This window comes from Rhinoraja longicauda, chromosome 13 (genome assembly GCF_053455715.1).
Source record: "Rhinoraja longicauda isolate Sanriku21f chromosome 13, sRhiLon1.1, whole genome shotgun sequence".
Classification (NCBI taxonomy): domain Eukaryota; kingdom Metazoa; phylum Chordata; class Chondrichthyes; order Rajiformes; family Arhynchobatidae; genus Rhinoraja; species Rhinoraja longicauda.
Genome location: NC_135965.1, coordinates 13,454,547 through 13,478,972, shown reverse-complemented (window position 1 = coordinate 13,478,972; position 24,426 = coordinate 13,454,547). Strand labels below are relative to the sequence as shown.

Genomic DNA, 24,426 nt, shown 5'->3' with positions numbered 1-24,426 from the left:
TCTTTTGAAAGTCTGTTTATACCACATTGACCACATTTCCCTCTGAATTCCTTTGTTACTTCACTTAAAAACCATAAGGAACTGCAGATGCTGGTTTACACCAAAGATAGACACAAACTGCTGGAGTATCTCAGCGGGTCAGGCAGGAATAGCTGACGTTTCGCGTCAGGTCTGAAGAAGGGTCTCGACCCGAAAACATCACCTATTCCTTTTCTTTAGAGATGCTGTCTGACCCGCTGAGTTACTCCAGCTTTTTGTGTCTATTGTAAAGTTTGTTGAAATGGTTTACCTTTTAAAAAAAAAAGATTGACTTGGCTTTTTGGTCCAATCAATTCAGTTGTCTAGTTTTGCTTCTGATTCTAATTTCCAGAACTATCTTCTGTAACAAAGGTCCTAGCTGACCTGCAGGTACTGGGTTTACGCGTACCTCTGTGTTTGAACAAGAGTGCAGTGTCAGCATTTTTCCAGTGCTGATGGCACCAGCGCAGAATCTGCAGATGAGCCTAAATAACATCACGTTGACTGTATCTCATCTGATATGGAGAATAACCTGGCCAATGGCTCAATAGTTAAAAATGTTTGCATGAACCTGATGATCCTTTGAATGCCACCCAATCCAAACAAGGCAGGCTCACCGAGGACAGTTAAAGCATCGTGAACAACAGGGCAGAAAAGGATCAGATAAAGGGTGAGCCATTTAACCACTAATACCTCTCTGTCGTTCTGCACTGCCCCGCAACATCAATGCCGCTTGCTCCAAACACATTCCTAGCAAAAGTACATGGATTCACCACAGAGGTCCTGATTGACTTCAAATTTGGGGCAGATTCGGTGGCCGTTTCCTTGCTGGATCTCTAAAGTCTAAAGTAAAGTCGAAACTGGCAACCCAATTGACGCAGTGATGTTGACTTACTTTGACTAAAAATAAAAATGACAAGATTAATTGTTTTGCAGAAGTCTTGTCCATTCCTCTCTTATCCCCAAGTCTAATGTTGGCCTCGGCTGGTCAATAACAGCGGTTGCTCACTTTAGCATCTCCAATGAAATGGATTAATACGAGGAAAAAAACCCATCGTGTCGGAACACATATCCACTTATAACATTGGAATCAATGGGAAAAACGTGTTTGTGTTACTGAAAATCACGACACCACGTTTTTTTGCATCACCTGAACTTGACTAAGAATAAACAACACTAACATGTGTTGAAAGATTCCTTTACACAATTTGTGATTTATAAAGGAACTTCATCAAAAAATCTGAGTACAGTTTTTTATGGATTGCTGGATTGGTTCCAGGTTCTTTTCCGTGTTCTTAAACTTATACAGTGGCAACAGATTGCATGCAGCACGCTTTTTGAAGTCACCCTTGATGATGTATGCGTGCATTTTCAATGCAAGATCTGTAACTGCAAGTTGTAAAGCAAATCTCTTGAGGCGTTATTTAGCAATTTAATTGCAGTAAATTAGAAATGAAAGGGCAATAATTCCACGTTTTGAGTAATTTTTAAACTGCATCACCTGGCTGATAAACTAGTGGAACGGTTTCACTGTATATATCCCGTACGGTTTATGTCCCTCTTAGTTTCTAACTATCAAAGTTATTTATTACCCATTGTACCTAATTTTCATTTTCATAGGCTGCTGCATTGATTAAAATAGATGTCTATATTCAGAAAGAAGAATTTGGACAAAGGTGGGGAATTTGGACAAAGATGGCTTTGCATCTTCCTCTGCCAATATTAATATGAAACACACTACACATCAGTAATTTCAGGTGGTACAGATTAATTGCCAAGCAAAACTCCCATTAGTTGCGTCTGGAATAGGTTTTAATCCAAACTGCAGAAATATTTCACTTCTCCCACCAACATGTGGTCACAGGGAACAATATATTTGCAATTTGCACAAAACACAAAACATTTGATTGTAATTAAACTCATTTTGGAACTGGCAGAACGAGAAGGCCTATATCTAACCAGTACAGAGTAACGTCAAGACTCCGGGAGTGGGGGGGGGATGGGGGTGGGTGTTCAGGCAGAGTAACCCACTAAAACAATTATCCACACGTCTTAATGGCAGAGGAAAAGATTATTATCTAATTATTTTGTTTAGTTCCACAGTTACTCCATTCACAATGTTCAGATATGGGCATCGACCCAGGCCTCTCAGTGGTTGCAGGTGTCCAAGAAGTCACCATCTCAATATTTTAATGGCACCATTGACAGACATTGAATTGTGGCCTTGCCATAGATACCCACTTCCAGACGGGGAAAACGTTCTTACTGACATTGAACAACAGTGAAAGCCAAAGATTATCAGGTCAATTATGTGCATTTTTCAACAAAACGGCTTAATCTTCTCATTGCCTCTGCTATTTATGGCACAGAGAGAATCGAGTGAAACCTTGATTTACATCATTCTGATCTGAGATCCCGAAGAAAGGAAGTCTTTTTAATTATACTTCACAGGCAATTCTCAAAGGAATTTTTTAAGAAAATGAAAACGTTTCAGAAACATTTCTGAATGATTTTGATATTTCATTTTTCAATACTTTTCAAATTTGAGTAACCGCAGAGCGTAATGGCAATGTCTTTGTTTGCTTTCTCTTCCTGAATTTAAAAAAAATCGCAGAGTATTTTCAAGGCAACAGATCAAGTAATTCTATGTATGCAGCAGTCTGAGGTAATGTCTCAATGCTCCACAACCATGTACCTTTGGTAAGCTGAAGAGTACAGTTGTCTGCACATGGATTCTGGCACCATGTCCAGACAGTAAATGTTAACTGAGGTTAGGAAGTGCTAACATATATTTGCCCCAGCCAATGAGATATTCCCACTAATAAATAGCATATTGTTGCCCACAAAAACATCCAGTCAAGCAATATCCCACATGCAGCTTGCAACCAACCTTGCGCTCTGTGTTGTACTGGCTGTTCATCAAAGGAGCTGTGGGGGACAATTCGATGGCTTCTGGTTCATGAAAGATGACAGTGGGCAAGGGTTCCTTCCGCAGAGTCAACACATTCAACTTAGTTTTCAGCATGGTCTGAAAGTGCTGGAATGCAATAAGAATGAGTCAAACTCAGAGTGCTTTGGAGTGAATCGGCATCAATAACAAATAGTCTAGGTTAGATTTCTTTCAACTCATCTGCAAACATAAGCGAAAGATGATTTTTTTTTCATAGTGGGAGAATAAAGCAATTGGCAGAGCACCTGACAATTGCTCTTGAATTTATGTTGCATAAGCACGTTGGAAACAGGTGCAAGAGTAAGCCATACTTACTCAGGCTTTTACTACCATTCAGATTGATCCACCATGTTACCCAGTCTCCAAAGGCCCTATTCCTCAGCAGTTGAAAAATGTATTCTTAGCCCTGAATATATTTAGAAATGGAATGGATAATTCATGCAGAAAAACGAGGTTTTATTATCAGATGAAGGTATCCATGCTAAGGTAACAAAAAGGAACTGTAGATGCTGGTTCACAATCAGTCAGAAGAAGGATCCCAACCCAAAACGCCACCTATCCATTTTCTCCAGAGATACTGCCCGACCCGCTGAGTTACTCTGGCACTTTGTGTCTGTCTTATCTGTGCTAAGGTTTGGCATGGATTTAAGAGAAAATACCATGCAGAAATGTTATTGGGTAACATTGAAAACTAACAAGGGGCACATGGTAAAAGAGGGCATTTCCTGAACCTGCAACACTTTTACTATATGCCATTCTATTAGGGTTTGAGCGTGTGAGGGGACTTACTTTTTGCACTACACGATTACTATGGGTGAGCTAATTTGCATGGATGAAGTCCTCCATGTCATTGTGTAGGGATCATCTGATATTAGATGGCAATTCTTTTGTCAATGGGATTGTGGAACATTAGAATTCATGGTGTGGGAGATAACATGTTGCCATGGATAGACGGTTGCTGGCTAATTGGAAGCAAAGTTGGCATAAAGAGCCTTTTGATATTTGGCAAGTTGTAACAAATACAGGTCTGGGTCTCCATCTTTTTATTATTTACTTAAATAACTGGGATGCAAGCACGGAAGGTCTACTTGCTAAATTTACACAAGGATAGGGAGGAAAGGAAGCTAAGAAGAGAATACAAAGAAGCCATTAAGTGATTATAGGTAGGTTAAGCGTGTTGGCAAAGATTGGAGAAATGGAGTATAGCTGGGCATGCTCCTGTCCATTTTGTCAGGTGTAATGAAGGGGACACATTATCTAAATGCTCAGTGAGGTGCAGAGGGATCCAGCAGTGAGAAAGGCTGGTGTTCAGGTAGAGGAGGTAATTAGGAAAGATGCAGAATATTCGCTTCTTGCCAGGGGAATTCAATGCATAAGGAGGGGGAATTATGCTACTGTTTACAGAACATTGTTGAGGCTTCATCTGGAGGTTTTAATCGTTCTTTTTAAATCAATGAAGGATGTTAAAGCTAAAAGAAGCAAAGTTTGGCCAAAAATCACCCGATTGATACCTGGAATAAGTGCGTTATCTTACAAGGAAAGAATGGATAGGGGAAGTTTAGAAAAAAGCAATGAATTGATTGAAAAATACTGGGACCTCAAGAGATCTTCACAAGATGTGGGGAGGATGTTTACTGCTTTGGGGAGGATGTTTACTGCTTTGGGAGAAACTAGACATAGAGTGCCATTGTTTAAAAATAAGGGTTGCTGTTTAAGACAGAAATGAAGCAATTTATTCTTTTAGGGTCTGTATTCTTTTAGGGTCTGAAGAAGGGTCTCGACCCGAAACGTCACCCATTCCTCTCCTGAGATGCTGCCTGACCTGCTGAGTTACTCCAGCATTTTGTGAATAAATACCTTCGATTTGTACCAGCATCTGCAGTTATTGTCTTATTCTTTTAGGGGGATGCAGATTTTGTGACGGCCTTCCTCAAAGGTGGTAGAAATAAAATCTTTGCTGATTTTGATGGCAGCGGGATATTGATGCTTAGTAAGCACAGGGGCAAAAGGTTAATGGTGAAAGGTGGAAATGCAGAGTTGAGGTTACGGTGAGATCAGCCATAATCTTATCAAAGGGCAGAGTACGATCAAGGGACATACTCCTGTCCGAATTTGGTTATTCATATATATCAGTTGAGAACAATATCTTGTGAAAAAATACATTTTCATGAATTGTCAGTTTACGGGACAAAGTAGATGAAGGGTCTTAAAAGAAAATTTCATGGTGCTTTGCAGTAATGTGCACTCAGGGTGTATAAAGACACTTGTAAATTTTAAAGATTTTCTTATGCCCTACAGGTTCCCGTTAGATCTCAAATAACTGTAAATTCCGTTGGATTTTAGTTCTCTTGAGTATCACATTTTCTTGGTATACTTTGAAACAAGTTGTATTGGACAATGAAGAGTCTGTGAAATCTGAAATAGGAATATTATGAAAACATATGGGGCCACAAGGCAGTCTTAAATGTACAGTTTTCTTCAGAAAGTTAAATCAGAAATCCTGCTTGGAGGCCAACATTTTATGGAACTCCCAGCGCCTTTCACAAGCACAGAACGTTCAAACACAGCAAGTCATCAGTGAAAGAGTTAAAGCCACACCATTTCATCAGTGTCCCTGTTAGAAATGTTTACCAGCTGTCTCAGGAATTTTAACCGCCAGCAAATTCTTCTCAAGATGTCTTTGTAAAACAAATACACAAACTTCGAAAAACATAAAATGACCAAAACATAGTCAAGCTCTCCTTTGTGTAAATGTCTGAACTGGATGTACCTGGAAGTCTGGAGTGAAAATATAATGCCACGGTTTGCATAACAGTTTGAGGGGTCTTTTATGGTAAAGCGAGTCAAATTACAATACTTCCACATTTTGGGAAAACATTTAAAACCAGACCCGTCCCCTGGATCATAAGCTTAGAATTTCTCATAATCCACTTGTAATTGACATAAAACTTCATCAATCTCACTGACATCCCACAGAGTCAACAGCGAAGAATTGTGAAATTTAGATGCGAAAGGTGTGTAGTACTTGGGTTTGGTAATTTAGTTTAATTTAGTTTGGAGATACAGCGCAGGAACAGACCTTTCAGCCCACCAGGTTCGCGCCGACCAGCGATCGATCCCCTGCATACTAATACTATCCTACATACACTAGGGACAACTTACAATTACACCAAGTCAATTAGCCCACAAACCTGTGGGAGGAAACCAGAGATAAAGCCCACACAGGTCACGGAGAGAACATATAAGCTCCGTACAGACAAGCACCCATAGTCAGGATCAAACCCGGGTCTCTGGCACTGTAAGGCAGCGACACTATCGCTATGCTACCATGCCGCCCGTACTGTTTTGAGGCTATATAGACGAGATAGATTGCTGGAGGATTTTGGAGTAACAAAGGTTTATTTTTCCTGGGATTGCGGCTACACTTGGCCTGGCAATGTTTGATATTGATATTGGGGTCAAGTCAAAATTTTCCTGCTAAAGTGACTAAATAGGTTCATTTATTGGAATGGCTTATATAATTGGGAGAAATCAAAACAGAAGCAGGGATTCAGAAAATATACGCATCATTAACTAAATCAAAATATTCTTGAATCAAACAATACTTCTCAAATATTTTAGGTGACTCAGCGATAGAGTTGCTGCAATAAAGCACCAGAGACCCGGGTTTGATCCTGACTATGAGTGCTGTCAGTATGGAGCTTATACGTTCTCCCTGTGATTGTGTGGGTTTTCTCCGGGTGCTCCGGTTTCCTCTCACATTGCAGTGAAGTATAGGTTTGTAGGTTAATTGGCTTCGGTAAAAAAATTGGAAATTGTCCCTCGTGTGTAGGAGAGCGCCAGTGTACGGGGTAATTACTGGTCAGTGCCGACTCCGTGTGCCAAGGGGCCTGATTCCGTGATGTGTTTCTAAATTAAACTAAATTAAATTTAACAGGTCACTTCCAGAGTAAGAGGTTGCTCATTCCAAGTCATTCCAAGAGCAAAGTGAAGTGTTGAGTACAGCACCTCCGTGACAAATGAGAGTATCTTTCTTCAGTTGTCTGTAAGCTAAATGTGTGTGGGCTTGGGTAATGGAGTGTCACAGAGGTCATGTTGATGGGAGGATGTTCTCCCCCATCAAGTACAGTGTGGGAGGCATGGCTGGATGTTTTTCAAAAGAGCACAGATGAAAGAGAACAGATGAAAGAGAACAATGGATGGACGGCTCTGTTGGTTTGCAAAGTTTGAAAGGTGCATGAAGGACATGATATATTGTCCTTCATGAAGAGCTGAAGTGCAAAGGGGTACGTGGCCAGGAACAACAATCCAATTGATCTTTGCTGCAGAGCTATAGAGAATATGTGAATACACTGACTGGGTAGGCCCCAGAGAAACTAATTCTACACACACGAGGCCGTGGCCGTGGTACCCGCTCAGCACACCTGGCGGTCGGTGGGACCCTGCCTGTAGGCTCATTGGTCGGTGGGAACCTACCTGCCTGTAGGCTTGTTGGTCAGTGGGAACCTGCCTGTAGGCTCGTTGGTCAGTGGGACTCTGCCTGTAGGCTCGTTGGTTGGTGGGACTCTGCCTGTAGGCTCGTTGGTCAGTGGGACCCAGCCTATAGGCTCATTGGTCAGTGGGACCCAGCCTGTAGGCTCATTGGCCAGTGGGACCCTGCCTGTAGGCTCATTGGTCGGTGGGACTCTGCCCAAAGGCTCATAGGTCAGCGGAACCAGGAAGGAGCTGGAGACATCGGACACGAGGAGCAAGGGCCGTTAGGAGGGTGATCCGGGGTAATGCATCCAGCACCTTCCTGGTCGGCTGCAGGAGGCGACCCCGGGACACAAAGAAGGCCGGAGAGGAGAGGAACGTTGGTTTGTGGGAACTGCTCCACTACCTTGAGCGTGCGGGCCAACCGGACTTTGGAAATGGTGACAATACATGGAGGCAGCTGCAAGCGTAATATATGCAAGAAGAATTTCACTGTGCAGTTGCACATGTGACAAATAAAGCAGCATTGAACCATTAAACGTAAAATCATGATACAATGTATCTCAACATTGAGATTTGTACATGCACTCTCACCAATCACGGGCTTTCTGTCTCCGTTATAAACCTCAGCAGTGAAATACTGAATGGAAGGGAGCATAAATAAAGATAAACGACCCCTCAGCATTATCTAACACAGAGACCCATTCAAATATAGGACCACCACAGCATTTATTTGCACATTGCTGGTATCTGTTTCTGCAACCATGCTGTGTAATTTCTCCTGGAACAGATTGCAACACCAGGGTATTTGAACATACATGGTGACTCCTCAAAATAAGAATTACAGAATATCAAACTCTGCCTTTGATTGCGACAGAAGTCACTTTGAACACAGGAGGGATTTTTAGAAGAGAATAGGCATTGAACACAGGAGGGATTTTTTAAAAACTTGACAGCACACAGGCTTTTTGTCAGTAATATAAATAAACATTCCTCATTTCTGACAAACTTGTGTTTAAGTCCCCATCTTCTGGGGACTGCCGCTACTTGGCTATCAAAAGAATTTTGGAATTCTCGTTACGATTCATTCCCCATCCAAGTTAATAAAATTGAAAAGTCTGAGTAGCTGGTTGATTGGAGTCAATCATATTTGTATTGTACATGGAGGGAGCAATTTAGTTCATTTTGGTTTAATTTATTATTGTCACGGATATCGAAGTACAGTGAAAAGCTTTTTGTTGTGTGCTACCCAGTCAGCGAAAAGCCTATATGATTACAGTTCGGTTGCCCACAGTGTATAGATATAGGATAAAGGGAATAACGTTTAATGCAAGATAAAGCTCAGTAAAGTCCGATTAAAGATGGACCGAAGGCCTCTAATGATGTAGAAGGGAAGTCAGGACCACTGAAATTGTAGAATTTGGTGAGAGGTGTTGGAGAAATGCCAAATTTCCTCAGCCTTCTAAGGAGGTAGAAGCGTTGTTGCACTTTCTTGGCAATTGCTTTGATATGCCTAGTCCAGGAAAAATTGCTGGTGATATTTATTCCTAAGAACTTGAAGCTATCAACCATCTCTACCTTGTCACCATCAATGCGGCCCCATAGCAGAAGCGTCCACGTCGTGGGGCTGGAAACTGGAAGTGTCCTGAGCTAATTCTGCTACCACCATCGTCTACTGTACAAGTGAGGCTCCTACTGATGTCGCCGGAAGCTTGCGCCCGTTTCAGGACGGACGATGACAGTGATGTAACATTTGAATGATGGCCACGAAAGAAGAAGACCATCAATGTATGTGCACCACCTTGCTTCCTGAAGTCTATCACAATCTCCTTTGTCTTGCTGACATTGAGGGAGAGGTTGGTGGCTTGGCACCAGGTTACGAGGTTCTCAATCTCCTTCCTGCACTCTGTCTTGTCATTATTCAAAGGTTTCAAAGGTCAAAGGTCTGTTTATTGTCACGTGTACCAATTAAGGTGCAGTAAAACTCAATTACTCAATATTTGATTTATGACTGCCATTTCGTACTTGTTAAGTAAACCAAATAATTTCCAATTACACGCTTCATGCTTAAATCGAGACTTGAGTTACACAGGGCATCGTACTGACTCCGATGGTCTATAGTCATATAGTATGTCTACCCAGAACAACAGGACCTTCAAATAAAGAACTGGGAGTCTTCCACACTCTAAAGCCCTGAAGACCATAACTTACTTGATGCCAGAGAGCTCATGCCACAAATGGATGTTCCTTGCAGTTCACTAGCTCCAGGCTGGCACAATGCCAAGTAGCCCAGACCTCGAGCTGGCCTGCAGATAAGGGACATCTAGAGATGCCGTCTGCAAGGGTAGAGAGCCCATGATGACAGTGATTGACATTAGTCCTGTGGAGAAGAGCCTGGCTTGTCATTATTTGGTTTAAATTGGGCAGGAATAGCAGAAATGTTTCCAATTGCAGAAAAGGGAATGGTTAAGATTTGGCTTTTTAATGCAAAGGGCACACCTGGGCCTAGTTAATGCATTTTTGAACAGTTATTTATGAGGTGAATGGAAATTATTTATCATTTAATCATTTTTGGCACTTGGACATTTTTTAATGTTAACTCATACAGTTGTGTTGTGTTGCCAATATCATGGCATTTCCTATGAGTTTAAGATTGCATTTTCAAACGACTGTACCTCCACTTCCCGGCAGCCCTGGGCACGGTTTCAGCAGGCTGTCAGTAAACCACAAGTCCCTCTATTTAAAAACTGGATCGGGATCTGTGTGACGCACAGCCATAGGCAGGATGTGGGTTTGGGAGTCCAAGGTGTTTACAACTTTGGTGCTAGACTCATTATTCTTAGAGCATCGAGCCACAAGAAACCGAGATGCTGCAATCTTGAGCAAAATGCAAAGTAACTCAGCAGGTCAGTCAGCATCCATGGAGGGGGTCATCAGGTGGTGTCTCACGTCCAGGTTGAGGAATGATCCCAACCCGAAACATCACCTATCCATTTCCTTCTTTGATGCTGCCTGGTACTCTGAGTTACTCCAGCATTTTGTGTTTTTACCCTTAGAATATTGTCTGACCTAGCACTGAGCCTGGCAAATGTTTTTACATCAATCAGTAAATCAATCAGTAAATATCACTAAAACCATTAATTTGCTGGTTGTTGATAGACTTATAATGTACAAAACAGCACAAATGGACTTCTTGTTAACTCTGTGCTGTCCATTATGATAAGGTTCTGCGTAAATTACTTTAGTCTTGTTTGGTTTAGAGATACAGCGTGGAAACAGGCCCATCGGCCCACCAAGTCCATGCCGACCAGTGATCACCCATACACTAGTTCTATCCTACAAACCTGCACATCTTGGGATGTGGGAGGAAACCGGAGCACCAGGAGATAAACCCATACAGTCACAGCGAGAACGTACAAACTCTGTACAGACAGTGCCCGAAGTCAGGACTGAACATAGGTCTCTGGCGCTGTAAGGCAGGAAACCTACCACTCTGCCACCCACAGTCTCAATGTAAATTGCTTACACTTGAAAAACTATTAGCATGCTATATTTATTTTTCCTGCAAGTTTGTTTATTTTAATTTACATCTGTATTTTGATACATAATTAATTCATCAAGTACCAGTCACAGGTTGTATGCTCATTTATGTTGTTTCATTCCAAGGCATTCAAAAGTGGCATTGTCAAAATCATATTCTTTTCATACCTCTGCATTACATGTGTCAAACACAGATAAAAAGTAGAAGGAAGGTCTCCTGTTCACTGATGTTACTTTAAGGAAAGTGGGCCCCAGCCACACATTACACCTTCCCCATTGTCCTCTGAGCTCTGGTTCATTCATAAGCTCAAGGAGCAGAATTAGGTTATTCAGCCCATCAAGTCTACTCTGCCATTCAATCATCTGATCTATCTTTCCCTCTCAACCACATTTTCCTGCCTTCTCCCAATAACCCCTAATACTCATACTAATCAAGGATCTGCCAATCTCCACCTTAAAAAAATCCATAGATGGGCTCCATAGCCTTCTGTGGCAATTAATGCCACAGATTCACTACTCTCAGACTAAAGAAATTCCTTTCCATCTCCTTTTTAAAAGTATGTCCTTTTATTCTGAGGCTATGGCCTCTGGTCCTAGACTCTCCCACCAGTGGAAACATCTACTGATGCACTGATGTGAAGAACGGGAAGGTTATGTAAAGGGCTTGTTATATATCTCCTGCAGACTAAAATATCCAGATTCAGGCACAGTGTCTTCCCAACTGTTATCAGGCAACTGAACCATCCACTCACCAACTAGAGAGCAGTCCTGGGCTCCCAGCTACCTCATTGGAGACCTTTGAACAATATTTAAGCAGACTTTACTGGACTTTATCTTGCACTAAACATTATACCCTTTGTCCTGTATCTGTACATTGTGAACAGCGTGATTGTTATCATGTATAGTCTTATCGCTGACTGGATATCACGCAACAAAAAAGTTTAACTGTACCTCGGTACATGTGACAATAAACTAAACCTAATCTATAGAGTAGGTGCTGATTCCTGCATGCCACTACCTGCAAATTATAACCAAACCTATCAAGTATGGTTCTGTCTTTTATGGTTTGAATTCTAAGACCTCTGCTGACTTTGAGCCCTCATGACAAGAGTTGGTGATTTTTATGTATGCAGATTGTTCTGAGAGGTTGCCAGGCCTTCATTTAGATGGGGGCAAGTGGGTAGCTCAGAACTGGATTGGAGGTTTGGTGGCTGGTGGGGGGTGGGGGATACAAAATCAAGAGGCAAATCAAACCAGAGGATTTGGAAACACTTGTCGAGGTTCACTGATGTACTTGCGAATAGAACTTAGCGTAAATGGGAAGAGGGATCAACAGTGAAGTGGAGGAGCATAGGGGTGTAAGGCAACGGTGATTATTGATATTAATCACTTGCAGTAGCCAGCATTTATTGAGTGAGTTAAGGTGTGAAGCAGCACTATGATCTTAAAGATGATGCCCACTTCATGATGAATAGGCAGCTCAGTAATTCAATCAGCTGCTGATGTACAATGGAAATATTGACGTAAGCATGCCAACAAAAATTGTCCACAGTAATAGAAATGAGAATAATGTGGTTATATTAAATACTCAACAGATGCTTTGATGAGATGGTGAACATACTACAGACAATTATGTCCACTGGAGAATTCAACCTTCTCGATCTTCTGGTGAGCTCTTGTTTAAAGATAATCAATGCATGCAGGGTTCTCTCCAATATAAAACATAATTTCTCTTTATTGAAGCTACCGGGAAGGTAAAGTCTTGAATGTAATGATCGGTGCAGATTATCCTAACTCACTCCGAGCTTATTTCATGCAACCCTTCTGCACGTTAATTTGCACTAGTTCCCAGTCAGCAGTACTTTGTTATTGTCATTGTCTCTAACTTGTCCAGCCCCACACTTCCGAGATCTCCATGCTTTTCCGTATCCTGGATTTTCATCATGCCATTACCCTTGGCAATGACTTTAATTGTCTAGACTGCATATTCTAAACATTCCCTCCTCCACCTCTCCACTTCCCTATTTAAGACAAGATTAAATCTAACCCCTATGATCGATATTTTGTTACTTGTCCTAATGACACCTTATGACCATAAGACATAGGAGCCAAATTAGGCCATTTGATCCATCGAGCCTGCTCTGTCATTCGATCATGGCCAATCTATTTTTTCCTCTCAACCCCATTCTCCTGCCTTTCCCCCGTAATCTTAGACATTCTTATTAATCACGAACCTATCAATCTCTGCTTTAAAAATACCCAATGACTCTGCCTCAACAGCCGTCTCTGGAGAAAATGGATAGGTGATGGTTAGGGGGTTTGGACCCTTCGTCAGACTGATTGCAGTTGGGGGGGGGGGGGGGACTCTGTTCATGTACATACTTCAACAAAATGTTATTCCGATCCATAAGAGAGAAAGGTGGGGGCAGGCCAAAACCTGGCAAGTGATAGGTGGATATAGGTGGGGGAGGGGGAGGTTTGGTTAATAGATGGGTGGATAGATGAAAATGTGATGAAAAGGTGCAAGGGAAGGAGAGAGGAGGAGTGAAATGTGAAGACAGAAGAAATACAGGTGGAAGGGATGGCGAGGACGGGGATAGCGGGGACGGGGAAAGCAAATAGACCAACATCTGGCTATGAGAGAAGGGTGCAAGTTGAATGCATCTGCTTGCTATCACTAAAGTGTTTATAGTCATTCTGAAGGCACCCTAATCCTTTCACACATTCCCCTTGCTCAATGTCTTTAAGTGGTTACCAGTTGGTCATGTGACAGTCTAGGCCCATCCAAACATCAGCTCATGATTCATAAATGAACCAATCATCGTGACTCATGAATGGGGAAAAGACTGTTTCGATTAAGTGTTTTGAGATCAGATTTTCCAAGTGCAACATTGCGTTTTTAAAGTCAAGGCACCTTGATGGAAACACTGCCACATCATTGTACCAGATGGTAATAGTTGAGAGCAGAGTTCAGCAGTGTCTGGTACACATTTTCTCTTTTTTTTTATTTTTTAAACACTGTTCGGGAGGAATATTGCACACCTGAAACATGAAGAAAGAAAATAGTAACAGACTGTAAGGAGGCAAATCCATCTGTTTAGTTCTAACGGCAATAGGGTAAAGTGTACTATTCAGACATCCAATTTCCTTGCCATGTCTGAACAAGTTAATATAAAGTGTGAAATGAGTGTTAATTTTATAGCTGTTACATGTCAGAAATAATTTTAAATTAAAAGAATATTTAGGCCCAGGGTCCAAATGCCAGGGGCACGCTGTTATCTGGCTTTCACTGAGCTGAATGTATGGTGTACGTTTTTATTTCATTGTGGGGATTTGCTCTTTCAGTGAGTTTCTTGAAAACTTCTCCTGATTGCCACAGACCTGGCAACAGCTGTACTTGGTTTATTCGCGACTAGCAACTTTCAGAAGATCAAAAAGTTGCAGATTCTGCAGATATAAAGTAATTTAAAAGTGCAAAAAGCACTCAGCATCGCAAAATGGGGTTAATGGGTTTGCCCTATTGAGAATTAGCTTCAATGGGTGAATGTCCTCCAGTGCAGTGATAATTCTAAGAATCTAAAACAGAATGATAAACAAGGAAATATTTATGTTAAACAAGGGTAAAGATGCATAGACAGCTGACTGGATAGCACGCAACAAAAGCTATTCACTGTACCTCGGTACACGTGACAATAAACTAAACTCAATAAACTAAATTCATAATGTCACAGATTATTCATATATTTATATATATTATAAACTAAACTCAAACTTAAATCTGCATATTAACATTGTGAGACTTGTCAGAGTGATATAGTGTGGAAACAGGCCCTTGGGCCCAACTTGCCCATAACGGCCAACATGTCCCAGCTACACTAGTCCCACCTGCCTGCGTTTGGTCCATATGCTCCCAAACCTGTCCTATCCATGTACCTGTCCAACTGTTTCTAAAGGTAGACACAAAATGCTGGAGTAACTCAGTGGGACAGGCAGCATCTCTGGAGAGAACTGTTTCTAAACGTTCTATCCATGTGCCTGTCTAACTGTTTCTTAAATGTTGGGATAGTCCCCGCCTCAAATACCTCCTCTGGCAGCTTGTTCCATACACCCACCACCCTTTGTATGAAAAAATTACGCCTCAGATTCCGATTAAATCTTTTCCCCTTCACCTTAAACTCATGTCCTCTCGTCGTCAATTCACCTACTCTGGGCAAGAGACTCTGGGCATCTACCCAATCTATTCCTCTCATGATTTTATACACCTCGAAGATCACCCCTCATCCTCCTGCACTCCAAGGAATAGAGTCCCAGCCTACTCAACCTCTCCCTATAGCTTAGACCCTCTAGTCCTGGCAACATTCTCATAAATGTACACTTCCCCGCTTGACAACATCTTTCCTATAACACGGCTCCCAGAACTGAACACAATACTCTAAATGCCTCAGCATTTAGCCTATGAGACGTAGCCTCACCATCGTCTTACATAACTGCTCATGACCTCCCAACTTCTATACTCATGAGTTGTACATGAGAACATCTTGGTCCCTCTGTTCAACAATATTTTTCAATCTCTTACTGATTAAAACAAATACTCTGCCTTTCTATGTTTCCAGCCAAACATCTGACTTCATACTTTTCCACATTATACTCTATCTACCATATCCTTGCCCATTTACGCAGCCTACCTAATTGCCCCAAAACATTTTGGGATCTTCCACATAGGTACCCACATGTGTATCTAGCTTTAGAAGGATGAGGGGGGATCTTATTGAAACATATAAGATAATTATGGGATTGGACACATTAGAGGCAGATAACATGTTCCCAATGTTGGGGGAGTCCAGAACATGGGGCCACAGTTTAAGAATAAGGGGTAGGCCATTTAGAACAGAGATGAGGAAGAACTTTTTCAGTCAGAGGGTGGTGAAGGTGTGGAATTCTCTGCCTCAGAAGGCAGTGGAGGCCAGTTCGTTGGATGCTTTCAAGAGAGAGCTGGATAGAGCTCTTAAGGATAGCGGAGTGAGGGGGTATGGGGAGAAGGCAGGAACGGGGTACTGATTGAGAGTGATCAGCCATGATCGCATTGAATGGCGGTGCTGGCTCGAAGGGCTGAATGGCCTACTCCTGCACCTATTGTCTATTGCCTATTGTTTATAAGCCACTCACAGGTATACACATGAACCCTTGCTTTCAATTATTAATGCAGATAGTACACGTCCAAGATTTCAGCATTATGCCCCACAGAACCTCACTGATTACAAACTAAAAATGACCTATTTAATCCAAAGTGCTGGAGTAAATCAGCAGGTCAGGCAGCATTTGTGGAGGAGATGGAGAGGTGATGTTTCGGTTCAGGACCCTTCTTCAGACCTATCTTAAAGACTCTTTCAGAGCCAGAGGCATAGGTTCAATACTGACTACGGGTATCGTCTGTACGGAGTTTGTACGTTCTCCCTGTGACCGCGCCGGTTTTCTCCAGTTGCCACCCTCACTCCAAAGATGTACAGGTTTGTAGATGAATTGACTTTGGTAAGAATTGTATATTGTCTCTGGAGTGAAGGATAGTGTTAGAGTACAGGGATCGCTGGTCGGCGCGGACTCGGTGGGTCAAAGAGCTTGTTTCTGCGCTGTATCTCTAAACTAAACTAAACTTATCAGATCATTTAACCTTACTCTGTTTTTTGCCCTGCTGAGTATTTCTGGAATCATTTGTTTTGATTCGCGATCAACAGAAAAGTGGAAAAAAATTATCCTCTTTCGATCTCCTGAGGCCACAGCAAATGCATTTCATTTGTCGTTCTGAAATTCTTTTCCATTAACTGCAAAGAAACTGAAGGAGTTTTGGATGAACATTGCAAGTTTAGTTGCTTTGTGCATCCAATACTTTCTATTATCTCGCATCATTTTCTTTCGTTACCTTCTATATTCAAATGGAATAAAGTCCTTTGGGGAGAACTCTGAAATTTCCAGCTACAGAAAGGTTGCTGAGAGCACCTCAAAATTCCTATTGGAGGAGTCTGCGATTTCCAAACATTAATTCCCAATTTTGGCATTAGATCAATGTGCTCCAATAATGATATGAACAATACAGCCTTTTATTTTACCAGCTCTTGGCCTGCACTTTGAAGAGAATGTGGTTACAGCAATCGTTTTGACAACTGAAAAGGAACTCTTGAACTAAACAAGCAGTAAAAGGGAAATGTGTAGAATTTTTCAGAAGAAACATCAATCAACCATTCAAGTTTTTCAAACATAGGTCAATTTATTAGTTTAGGAACTGGCCGCCGTACAGTGTATAAAGTTAAGAAAAAATATGATGCCAAGTTCATGCAAGTTTTTTTCCCATTAAACACACAAGGCAATCTGTAATCCCTGATTATTTTATGGTAGACTATTAATAATGAATAAGTCATTGTTATATCTACTAAGGTGGTGCTCACGCCTTGTGCTGTGTTCAAAATATACTGATTTTTAATTAAATATTTAAACACCTTCAGCAATATGCTACAGGTACACGTTCCTGTTAATGTTTCTATATTATTACAAGCCTATAATTGGCCAAGTTTTGTTTGAAACAAAAATTCCACAAGGCCTTTTGCCCACTATTTTGCTTCCTCGAACCAGGGAAGATCCCTGATCCAATATACTAAACTCTATCACACTTTCATCACAATTTTTAATCCCTTGGTGTTGGCTGAATCCCTGTCATTAATCATGAGCATTTTGCAGTCGGGGGACTTGGCAGGTTGAGGCATGTAAGAAAGTAGGAGTAGCACATTTTGCTTCAAAACCAAACTTTTATTTAATAGGATTACGGATAATCTTCTCGCTAAAGTTGCCATTCCTGCCTAATCCTGTTATCTCTTGTTTCGCTTTGTTGATGGTATCAGCAATTAAGTACTTCGGGTAGAGAATTGCAATCACTCACAACCCAAGTCGAAAGATTTCCCCTGATCTCAGTCCTAAAAATACAAAACCGTTATTCAGAAACACCACTCTCTATTCCACGATTTGTAAGCCACATGACATAGTCCCTTGATCCCTCTGAAATCCGTCAACCAGTCTCAGAAGCTAATGGTTCAATGCGATTGGATTTTCTTCTTCATGCACCCTGTTCAATTGTTCTTCATAATACAACCTTCAACCCAGGAATCAACGAGGTGAATCCACTCAGAACAGCCTCCAAAGCAAGCATGCTCTTCCTTAGACATGGGGACAAGGTAGAACACAGTTCATCAAGTCGCAACAAAGACATGTAAAACGCCATCTCATGGGCAGCACAGTGGAGCTGCTGCCTCACAGCGCCAGAGACCCGAGTTCAATCCTGACCTTGGAAGCTGTCTCTGTGGAGTTTGTATGTTCTCCCTATGATGACTGCATGGATTTCCTCCCGGTGATCCATTTTCTTCCCAAATCCAAAGACGTGCAGGTTTGTAGGTTGACTGGCCTCTGTAAATTGCCACTAGTGTGTAGGGAGTGGATGCAAAAGTGGGATAACATAAAACTGATGTGAATGAGTGATCGATGGTTAGCGTGGACTCCATGGGCTGAAGGGCCCGTTTCTATATTGTATCTTTCAATCAATCAATTTCTTTACTTTTGTACTCTAATGTCCTTGCAATAAATGTTACATTTAATTTTGCTTCCTTAATGCCTGCTATAGCTACATGTCTATCACAACGTTTAAAAAACATTTGGACAGGTGCATGGATAGGATAGGTTTAGAGGGATATGGGCCATATTCAGGCAGGTGGGACTAGTGTAGATGGGGCAGGTTGGTCAGTTTGGGCCAAACGGCCTGTTTCCACACTGTATGACGCAATGTCAAATTTCTATGTTCCTTCTATGTAAGCGTTCAATGTCAGACGAAGGGAACAGCATTAAGCATTAAAATGGTTCATGCCTCATGCCTTGAGGCAGCGAGAGATTTGATCCAGTGCTGGATCACTGGTGGTAGATCAATAAAAAAATGAAATAAAGTTTTTCCGGTCCCCCGTCAGTTTTATTCTTTTGGTAGTTATGCTTCATCAGCCAATGTAACTCATGCAGTCTACGTGTCAGGTTTTTCTGGGGGGTGAACATATTATTTTCCAACTATCGTGAACAACTGAACCAATGCCATGCCCTGCTGGGTCTAATCAAATGGTACGTGAAGATCAAAGATTTGGCAGTCCAAAAATATAATAGATTTCATTAATACATTTTTAAATAGAAGCATTTCCACATTCATCTCAGAAGACAGCTTGGATGTAAATATAGTTCCATCCAGACTGAACATTGGAGAGGAAACCATCTGGTGTTTTTCTATCTATGATTCATTGGTTTTTATTCACCTTTTTTGAAGTTACTCTTATTTATTGTCACCCTGGTCCATTACTGTAAGTTTCGCTCAATTTACACTGAGGTGTAAAGTCACGCTTCATTCATGTTCATAAGTTCTAGGAGCAGGATTAGGTCATTCGACCCATCAGGTCTACTCCACCATTCAAACATGGCCGATCTATCTTTCCCTCTCAATCCTATTCTCCTGCCTTTGCCTCATAACTCCTGACACCGTAACTAATCAAGAATCTATCTATCTCCGCCTTAAAAATATCCACTGACAGCTGTCTGTGGCAATGAATTACAATAGACAATAGACAATAGGTGCAGGAGGAGGCCATTCGTCCCTTCGAGCCAGCACTGCCATTCAATGTGATCATGGCTGATCATTCTCAATCAGTACCCCGTTCCTGCCTTCTCCCCATACCCCCTGACTCCGCTATCCTTAAGAGCTCTATCTAGCTCTCTCATGAATGCATTCAGAGAATTGGCCTCCACTGCCTTCTGAGGCAGAGAATTCCACAGATTCACAACTCTCTGACTGAAAAGGTTTTTCCTCATCTCAGTTCTAAATGGCCTACCCCTGATTCTTAAACTGTGGCCCCTTGTTCTGGACTCCCCCGACATTGGGAACATGTTTCCTGCCTCTAACGTGTTCAACCCCTTAATAATCTTATACGTTTCGATAAGATCTCCTCTCATCCTTCTAAATTCCAGTGTATACAAGCCTAGTCGCTCCAGTCTTTCAACATATGACAGTCCCGCCATTCCGGGAATTAACCTAGTAAACCTATGCTGCACGCCCTCAATAGCAAGAATACCCTTCCTCAAATTTGGAGACCAAAACTGCACACAGTACTCCAGGTGCGGTCTCACGAGGGCCCTGTACAACTGCAGAAGGACCTCTTTGCTCCTATACTCAACTCCTCTTGTTATGAAGACCAACATTCCATTGGCTTTCTTCACTGCCTGCTTCCTTTCAGTGACTGATGCACTAGGACACCTAAATCACGTTGTACGTCCCCTGTCCCTAACTTGACACCATTCAGATAATACTCTGCCTTCCTATTCTTACCACCAAAGTGGATAACCTCACACTTATCCACATTAAACTGCATCTGCCATGCATCCGCCCACTCACACAACCTGTCCAAGTCACCCTGCAACCTCATAGCATCTTCCTCACAGTTCACACTACCACCCAGCTTTGTATCATCTGCAAATTTGCTAATGGTACTTTTAATCCCTTCATCCAAGTCATTAATGTATATTGTAAATAGCTGCGGTCCCAGCACCGAGCCGTGCGGTACCCCACTAGTTACTGCCTGCCATTGTGAAAGGGACCCATTTATCCCCACTCTTTGCTTTCTGTCTGTCAACCAATTTTCTATCCATGTCAGTACCCTACCTCCAATACCACACAGATTCACCACCTTCTGATCAAAGAAATTCCTCCTCATCTCTTTTCTAAACCTACATCCTTTTATTCTCTGGCCTAAGGTCTTAGACTCTCGCACGGATGAGAAATACAGCACAGAAACAGGCCCCTCGACCCACTGAGTTTGTGCCGATCAGCGATTCCCCCAACACAAGCACTAACCTATACACACTCGGGATAATTTACAATTTTACCAAGCCAATAAGCCAACAATTCTGTACGTCTTTGGAGTGTGGGAGGAAACCGGAGCACCCAGAGAAACCCACGCGGTCATGGGGAGAACGTACAAACTCCGTACAGACAGCACCATAGTCGGAATCGAACCCGGGCCTCTGGTGCTGTAAGGCATCAACTCTGCTACTGCACCACAGTGCCGTCCACCCAAACTTAATTTACTATTAAATGAAAGCATGTACCCAAGCTCAATTAGTTAAAAAGAATTGTTAAGTTTCCTCACACCTGTTCATCACTGTGCAAATAAATGGAGTTGCTGTTCCAGGGCCAGATCTAACTTGGCACAGGTTCAGGGTGCAGGTTCCCCAGTGTAAAGCTTGGGGAACTGCTGCAAGTTTACACTCCATCAATGGAACACATGAAGAATCCAAGGTTGGAGCCCAGTCAGTTAATTGCCGGTGGAGAATGGGCCACGATTAGCACTTCAGCATTCAATCAGGGAATCCCAAACTTTCAGCACTTACTTGCAAAAATGCCAACAGTGTGAGAAGCAGCACACTAATTCCAGAGCCGAATTAACACTGTAAAGCAGGAGCATGAAGGATGGAAAATGCACTGGATTTTTTTAATTTGCCCATTTTATCTAGAAAAAGTTGAAGGAGGCAGAGTTTTTAGTTTAGTTATACAGCCTGGAAACAGGCCCTTCAGGCAACGAGTCTACGCCAACTAGCAATCACCTGTACACTAGTTCTATCCTACACACTAGGGACAATTTACTGAAATCAATCAACCTACAAAGCTGCACATCTTTAGAATTTGGGAGGAAACCAGAGCACCCAGAGAAAACCCACGCTGTCACAGGGAGAATGTACAGACATGACCCGTAGTCAGGATTGAACCCAGGTCTCTGGCGCTGCGAGGCAGCAACTCTACCGCTGCGCCACCATGAATGAATAAAGTTAGCAGTTCCACGAGGGAACTGTAAAAACACATGAGAAGGAAGGTAATTGAAGTGAGTAAGAGGTGGATAGAGTTTGGTATTTGTCCATGTTGTGACTGGCCAAAGAATTACAATCCGACTCTTGTACTTCTTATGAAACAAAAATAAAGGGTAGATTCTAGGAGGTCTCACAGTGCTGGCAGACCTGTACCCACAGCCAATGAATACTCGATAATCCAATGACCGCAGCCCTGAATACATACTTTATGTGCAAGAGGAATTGGCAACGAGGTAACTGACAGAATTTACCCTAAGGTGGCAGGCAGAGTTTCTTCACAGAAGGAAACATAGAAGATGAAAGTCACAAATTAAGACAAATTTACATTTACATTTCTTAACAAAAGCCTGATTTTATGAGGTTTCAATCTACAGGGAACAATTGAATCGAATTCTAAATTCCAAGGAAAAAAAATTACAGGCAGAATGTCTCTCTTGTAATCTTTTTTGCTCCAACATTTATTTATAACTCACAGCAAGAGGTCTGACACAGAGATACCCTGGATACACATGTTGGATCCGGATGTGTACATCCAAACGTTTAGCATGGAACCTTTAATCTTAGGGCAATTTTCAAAGTGAGAATGTTGCAACACGAGTCTATTGATAGAGATCAGTGATTAAAACAATAGTTATTGCTTTAAGTATACTTAAAGTTTTTGTTATGCCTGTGTGGCAAACAATATTTCAGAGAGTTCAATGTATAAATTATTACAAATAATTTAAGACTCTTCCTGTAACACACTGGATTTTTTTTAAATACACTCATCATAATTGCACTGTGCTTTTTTGTTGTTGCTGCAAACCTGTCTGAATTATGAGCGACCTCTCACATTTGGCAGCACAAAACACTGTACTAAGGCACCATTTATTTTGGAGCAATAACATAACATTATCTATTTCTCAGCAAAGAATTGGTCATAATTCTGTTGGAAGTATCAGTTTTATTCTTTTCACTCTTGTGCAGCGTTTCCAAATTCAAATGACTATGTTTTAAGGTTTAAGGGAATAGATCGCATTAGCATTACTGTCACATATCCAGTGCTCTATTTCTCCCCCATTGGATTACTCCATCCATGATTTAAAGCTTGAAGCTCATGGTTCACTGCCTATTTAGCGTGACCTTACTAAAGATAAAATCAGATCACGGCACCTGACGATTTCAGACATTTAAGTTGTCAGAATTTTATACATAAACATAAGTAATTGGGGATGGTCCTCCATTTTGAGCAATTAAATCATATTAAAACATTATAGTTTTGCAACTGCACACTTCATCTTAGGATATAATGAATGTGTTGGTATATATGGGCCATTGATCCCATCCACCAATTTTCCTTTTGTTCTGTGAATCACGTACCTGTGATTCAGGGACAGTTTTTCGCAGCTGTTATCGGACAACTGAACAGTCACCAGCTAGAGATCGATCCTGACCTCTCATACAATACAATACAATACAATATATCTTTATTGTCATTGTACCCAGGGGTACAACGAGATTGGGAATGCGCCTCCCATACGATGCACTAATTTAGGTAATTTAGACAGCAGCAACCCAACGAAACGAACAGTTGTAACAGTTTTGGACAGGGTAAAGTGCAAGTTGATCTATGCGTTGTGGCCATCCGGCTCAGCAGGACCGGTTCATAGCAGCTATGGCCCTGGGGATGAAGCTGTTCCTGAGTCTGGAGGTGCGGGCATAGAAGGCCTTGTATTGTCTGCCCGATGGAAGGAGTTCGAACAGACTGTTGCAGGGGTGTGAAGAGTCTTTGTGGATGCTGGTGGCTTTTCTGAGGCATCGTGTGTTGTAGATGCCCTCCAAGTCTGGTAGCTGTGTTCCGATGGCCCTCTGAGCTCTATGGACTACCCGCTGTAGAGCTTTCCTTTCTGCCTCCGTGCAGCTGAGGTACCACACAGGGATTCCATGCGTTAGGATGCTCTCTATGGTGCAGCGGTAGAAGGTCTTCAGCAGCTGTTGGGGTAGACCAGACTTTTTCAGTGTTCTTAAGTAGAACAGTCTTTGTTGTGCCTTCTTGACCAGCGCAGCAGTGTTATTGGACCATGTTAGGTCCTCCGAAATGTGAGTGCCCAGAAACTTGAAGCTGGACACTCTCTCCACACTGACCCCATTGATAGAGATCGGGGCATATTCCCCGTTATGTGACCTACGGAAGTTGATGATCAGCTCCTTGGTCTTGGTGGTATTTAGGGACAGGTTGTTATCCGAGCACCAGTCCGCCAGGTTCTGCACCTCCGCTCTATAGTTTGTTTCATCCCCGTTGGTGATCAGCCCAATCACCGTTGTGTCATCTGCAAACTTGACAATGGTGTTGGTGTCGAATGCAGGAACACAGTCGTGTGTGAAGAGGGAGTAGAGCATGGGGCTCAGAACACAGCCCTGTGGTGTGCCGGTACTCAGGGTGATAGTGGAGGACAGGTGCGGGCCCATTCTCACTGCCTGCGGTCGTTCCAGCAGGAAGTCCAGGATCCAGTCACATAATGACATCTACCTCA

The 24,426-nt window shown here is 42.1% G+C and overlaps 1 protein-coding gene across 1 annotated transcript in view; it reads right to left on the bottom strand.

Moving 5' to 3' along the window:
* Positions 1-24,426, bottom strand: part of pid1 (phosphotyrosine interaction domain containing 1) — a 110,026-nt gene that overhangs the window by 59,989 nt on the left and 25,611 nt on the right. The window contains exon 2 of the mRNA XM_078410397.1: positions 2,909-3,055. Within this exon, the coding sequence (XP_078266523.1) occupies positions 2,909-3,055 (147 nt within the window). The remainder of the gene's footprint in view (positions 1-2,908; positions 3,056-24,426) is intronic.